General features: G+C 44.0%; 1 protein-coding gene across 1 annotated transcript in view; it reads left to right on the forward strand.

The window, feature by feature from the left end:
* Positions 1-5599, forward strand: part of GAD2 (glutamate decarboxylase 2) — a 58667-nt gene extending 53068 nt beyond the window's left edge. The window contains exons 13-16 of the mRNA XM_084860486.1: positions 1310-1459; positions 3508-3615; positions 4592-4681; positions 5426-5599. Of these exons, the coding sequence (XP_084716612.1) occupies positions 1310-1459; positions 3508-3615; positions 4592-4681; positions 5426-5599 (522 nt within the window). The remainder of the gene's footprint in view (positions 1-1309; positions 1460-3507; positions 3616-4591; positions 4682-5425) is intronic.
* Positions 5600-6000: the final 401 nt, after the last annotated feature.

Genomic DNA, 6000 nt, shown 5'->3' on the forward strand with positions numbered 1-6000 from the left:
GAATGACTTCTCCCAGCAGCTTCACATAGACGTTAAAAAAACATGCAGAACAAAATAGAGCCCTGAGGAACCCCATAGACCAATGGCCAAGGAAATGAGCAATGGCCCCCCAGCATCACATTCTGGGAATGCTCAGTCAAATAAGATTGGAACCACTTCAACACAGTACCTCCAGGTCCCATATTGGCCAGGTGTCCCAGAAGGATACCATGATGGATGGTATTGATCACTGCTGAGAGTTCCAGCAGAACCAACAGGGACACACTCTCCCTGTTTAGCTTTCAACATAGTTCATCTACCAAGGCAACTGAGGTTCTGTCCCCATACCAGGCCTGAACCCAGATTGAAAGAGGATTCAGATAATCGGTTTTATTAAAAACACACACACACAACCTTGAAGTAGCAAAGCCACCACTTCTCAAAGACCTTGCTCCAAAAAAGATTAGAAGCTGGCTGGTAAATTGTCAAGGTTGGTGGGAGCCAGTGAAGGCTTCTTCAAGAATGATCTTACCATGGCCTCCCTTAGAGAAGCATGGCAGCACTAACAATCTCCACTGCCCAAATGGTCAGCCCCGCTGTGGCATCTCTTATATGTCAGGATGGACACAGGTCTAAAAAGCATGTGGTTGGCCTTACCCCTCCAAGTAACTTGTCCACCAGTAAAACGTGTGGCCACAGATGAGTGTTGAGTGTGTTTAGGATGCAGGCTCTTTGCATGGCGCAATAGTGAAGATCAACAGGCCTTTGAACAGCACTCTGCATGAACAGAGTGTTCCATATTTCTCTGTAACACTCAGGGGGTTCCATGGCTGCATGAGGGGTTCCTTAGCAGACTAGTCAAGCATTCCCTGAAAGAAAAAAGCCACTGAAATGGGGCCTTCTGCTCTAACAAATTCTAGTAAACATGGTTAGTTACTAGGCACTGCCATCTTTACAACAACTGGCCAAGGACTGGATGATTACTGGTAGGAGATGAAGGTGGAAATATCAAAATAGTACATTTTCAGCTGAATCAATTATACGGCTGATGGTAAGAGGTAATAATTATGTGCTAGTGATGTATATGGATGAGAAGATGGTTCACAGGGTCAAAGTATAGTACAAGGATGCCGCTGGTGCCCCTTTTGCCAACACCAGATCCTGCAACCTTTCAATGCCACAGCTGTTGAGGCCATCACAAACGTGCATCAACCATTTCTTGTAACGCAGATGAAGAGTTGCCTGGCAAGCTTTTCCGTGAAGCAGTAAAAACTGCATGTTGTTCTGCTTGCCCTTCAGGGTATGCCAGTTTTGTTTTTGTTCTTTCAAGGGGTTGATGCAAAGCTGCAATCAAATGCATGCTTCCTACCTCTTTCAACAAGACAAGCACTACGACCTGTCATATGACACTGGAGACAAGGCCTTGCAATGTGGGCGCCATGTTGATGTCTTCAAGCTATGGCTGATGTGGAGGGCAAAGGTAAGCAAGCATTCTAGTCAGAAAAAAATGAGTTATGTCTTTGACTTGCAAAAATACCATTTGGAAAAACAATGAACTTCAAGGATAAGCCCAGGTGTTTTGATTTCTTGCCTCCCCATATTTCCCACACAGTCTCAACTATCAAAATCTTTTTTGAGCACCTGCCACTGCCACCTCCTTCTCCTTCCCCCTCTGAAATGCCAAGAGGAGGAGGAGGAGGAGATAGCAAGGATGGGTAACTGTTCTGATTGCCCCCTCGGACATCCCCTGTGAGTCAGTTGACATTAGAGGGGGTGATGGTGCTTTCCAAGGGTACAAGCATAATCGAGGCAGTGGCCTACTTGCAGCAGGCTGTGGGGTTCCCATTTCAATTAAGTTTGCAAGAATGAAAGCAGGGGTACTCTCTAGGGAGGTCATGTATGCATTGCCATAAAAGAGGACATGCATCACCCCACCCCAGAGGACAAAAGAGGACACCAGCTTGCATAAAATGTGCATATGCTAATTTATATGTATAGATGCCAATTTAGAAAGAAATATTATAATTTAAATGGAAATATAGTGCATCTCACCATAATGTGGAAAAATGTGACCTGTGTGCCTACCTGCTCAGTCTGTTGTGCTGTTGATGGGCAACGTCAAGGCCCAGCTCTTTCTTCTGATGGTTCTTCATCTTTAAACGGGACTTGGACAGGACAGTCCTTTGAAGAGACAATGCCTTCCAAATAGTGAACTGTCCTCTGGCTGCCCTTAAAATAGAGGACTGTCCTCTGCAAAACGGACACCTGACCACCCTCTCTCGCACCCCTCTTCAAATTCTTGACCATCCCTATTCTCAACCAATCATTCCCCCTTATCCTGCCTATTCTCCCCTTTATCCTGCTACCACCTGGTTTTCAGTTAAGGCAACTACACTTCTGCCTCAGCCAGCCATTGTGCTAGGCCTTGGACAAAGGAGAGTTGCATGCCAGTTGCTAGGCAACTGCTGCTCAGCACTCCTGCAGGGCAGTCTGACGGCAAGCCCAGCCGTCCCTAACACAGGATTTCTACATGTGCAACAGATAAAGCACAGTCCTGGAAGTGAACCAATGAAGAATAATTGTCAATACACATCTCAGCCCTAAGAAATCAGGTGTCGCATAGATCCTATGACATCATGCAGAAATCACTTCCCCTCAGCTCCAGACAATTTGGCAGCATAGCGATTATGTTTTAATGTAGTCAGGCTAAAAGCTTTTGAGAAAGACTGAGGATTCTGTTGTCAGAATTCTTAAAACTAGACATGGCAAAACTGTGACTAGAACACCTGCTTCCATTTTATGCAGCAATTAGGAACAGGCATATTATTCTTGTGGGGAAACTAATTAAAAATCTGTTCTTTTCTGGGGCATATTTGTAGGGAATCTCAAAGGACAAGCTTATTTGCAGTTTGTAAATGCTGCCAAATAAATACTTCTTGCTTAATGATTTCAAATTTCTCTCCCAAGATTTCCTTAAAAAACGAATTAATTAATTTGCTAAAACAGCCTGCAAGAAACACACGTTTCATGTAGTATTTGTTGTGTGATCTCATCATCAACCTTATCATCAGCATATTAGAACCCTCGGACCAGGTTGCCATTACTTTCAGTTAGGAGAGCATAACTTGTCACCTGTCAAATCAAATGCAGTCCACCAGCAGCTATGGAGACCTGCCAGGTGCCCCATGGAACATTTAGCTTTGCTACGAGCATTGGGGTGCAAAAAGAGCCCGGGAGGGGATTGTCAAAGACGTGGCAGTCCACAATAACATAGCTGGTGTGCTACATTCTGCTTGGAGGGTCATTACTAGGGTGGCCATGTATGCATCATCAAAAAAAGGAAATTCATCACACAAAAAGAGGACAAATTTGGATACATGTTTGCATAAAATTTGCATGTGCTAATTTATATGCATAGACGTGCATTATGGAAAAAATACGATAATTTCAGTAGAAATCATTGTTTTCAGATATATTTGTTTTGCTTTAGTTCACTTCAACCTGTCTCTTTCTCCCTTTGTTCCAAAGGGCACTATAGGATTTGAAGCACATATTGACAAGTGCTTGGAACTTGCAGAATACCTGTATAACAAAATAAAGAATAGAGAAGGCTTTGAAATGGTGTTTGATGGAAAGGTATGTCTTTACTTTGAATAGCTTGGTGGGTCTTTAGGATGCAGTCCTAGGTACACTTACCCAGGAGTAAGCACCACTGAACATGGAAGACCTTACTTGCATAGGATTGCTCTGTCAGAGAACTTCCATCAGTACACTAATAGCTATCAATTTATTAATAAGCAAGTCTGCCCTGTGCTGGCAAATCAGAAAGGGGTTAGAAGACAGTCTTGGTACCAATGGTCTGTTTGTAAATGAATTTTCCTGTCCATTGTGCTAGGAGAAATAAATGTGAGCACTGATTACCATACTGGTTCATTAATAGGTTGCAAGATTGGTGCAAGCTGGCACCACAACTGGAGGACTCATGCACTGTTGCTGTCAATCAGGCTTCTTGCCTTGCATACCCCCAAAGCATCCAGGGTTGGGAGAGGGCAGCAAGAATACTTGCCCTTCCATTACTGGAGACCTTCTTTCATTTCTGGAGTAAGCCAAGAACCTGCTGAAAATGTACACATACACACACGCACACACACACGTGCGCGAACATGGAAAGCTGCTTTATACCAGATCAGACTGTTTGTCCATCTAGCCTAGTATAGTCAATTCCAGCCTTCCCCAACTTTGTGCTCTCCAGATGTTTTGGACTACAACTCCCACCATTCCATGCTGATAGCAGTTAAATTCTAAAACATCTGGGGTGGCGCCATATCGGAGAAAGCTGATCTACTCCAACTGGCAGTGGTTCTCCAGGCGCCCAAGCTGAGGTCTTTCCTATCCCTAGCTACGTGATCCTTTTCGCTGGGGATCAAACTCTAGACAGTGCCATATGCATTGATCCAATGGTGGCAATTCTTACTGGGCTGCACTAAAGTCAACAACAAAAATGGAGCAACTGATCACTGTCATAGGAAGAGTGACATTGGGGTAAGGGGACAGCATGAATTGTATTGCACTTGAGCTATTAAAATATGAGATGTTATTGTTCTTCCATTAGCCTCAGCACACAAATGTTTGCTTCTGGTACTTGCCTCCCAGTTTACGGAATATGGAGGATAATGAAGAAAGAATGAACCGTCTTTCAAAGGTAAAGAGAGAGAGAGAGAGAGAGAGAGAGAGAGAAGATAATGAAAATAAGCTGTTGCTTTGGTGGTCTCCAACATCTGTCCAGTCCCTTGTAACTCAAGGGGAGGCCCTGACCAGTTCTTTTACCAGCCTACATGGTTTATGGAAGCTTGAGTTGGTTGCTGATTCCCAAATGGAGTAGAACACATTTTCACATTACCCACCCACCCCCGCCACCAGTGGCAGCCAATGATGTGGCGTGCATGGGCAGAACCACAGAATGTGTGACATTAGGACACAGGTGAGTTCTACTAGCTGTTATGGAGGGGGAGTCGCATGCAGTGATGCACATAGGTAATTGTAGGCTCTAGACTCAATTTTGTACTCTTATGGAAGAGCCTTGTGGACTTAGGACACAATCCTATGGATGCTTAGACAGACAAAAGGCCTACAACTCCCACCATTCCCCAGCCAGGTGGCTGGGGAATGGTGGGAATTGTAGGCCTTTTGTCTGTTTAAACATCCATAGGATTGCACCCTTAATGGACATATGAAGGAGGCCTTAGTTAGAAGGTAGTGTGTATTCCTTCACTTGCTTCAAAATGCATTAAATCTGCTGAGTTGGGGGACAGGCTTCTTGCTGATGGGGCCTCTGGACCTCTCCCCCAAAGCCCTAACCTAAGTTCATGCCTAGCTTGGCTATGAGAACAAGCTAAGAGAAGAGACAGTACAATATTGATTTGCTTTTCATACTGTGTCTGTGAAGGTGGCCCCGGTAATTAAAGCCCGAATGATGGAGTACGGTACCACTATGGTCAGCTATCAGCCCCTGGGAGACAAGGTCAACTTCTTCCGCATGGTTATCTCCAACCCAGCAGCGGCTCACCAAGACATCGATTTTCTGATTGAGGAAATAGAGCGCCTTGGGCAAGATTTATAATCACGTGGTCTGCCAGACCCTTCCGAAATGTCTCTACGCAGACAATTAAGTTGTCACAAACTGTGGTGAATGTATTTGTAGTTTGTTCCAAAGTGAATCTATTTCTATATTGTGGTGTCAAAGTGGAGTACAATTTAAAATCGAGAACATTGCTCCTCTTTAAAAGTCTTTCTTTTCCCCCTTGAGTTTGTGAAGACCTCTTTTTCCGATAAGGTAATATACAAAAGGCTGCATTCACACAAATCAGAAATAAAGATATGCTCACAGTCCCACCTTCCAGATTTTAGTACACGTAGTAAAAGAGATAGTTTATGTTAAAAGTAGCCAAATAGAACAGTGCCAAATTTGTTCCCAAATGGTCACAGAATAAAATGAGGGGCAGTGTAAAGCGTAAAATTAAA

The sequence above is a fragment of the Heloderma suspectum genome, chromosome 5, assembly GCF_057233095.1.
Source record: "Heloderma suspectum isolate Gila_16-S chromosome 5, 16-S_ref, whole genome shotgun sequence".
NCBI lineage: Eukaryota > Metazoa > Chordata > Lepidosauria > Squamata > Helodermatidae > Heloderma > Heloderma suspectum.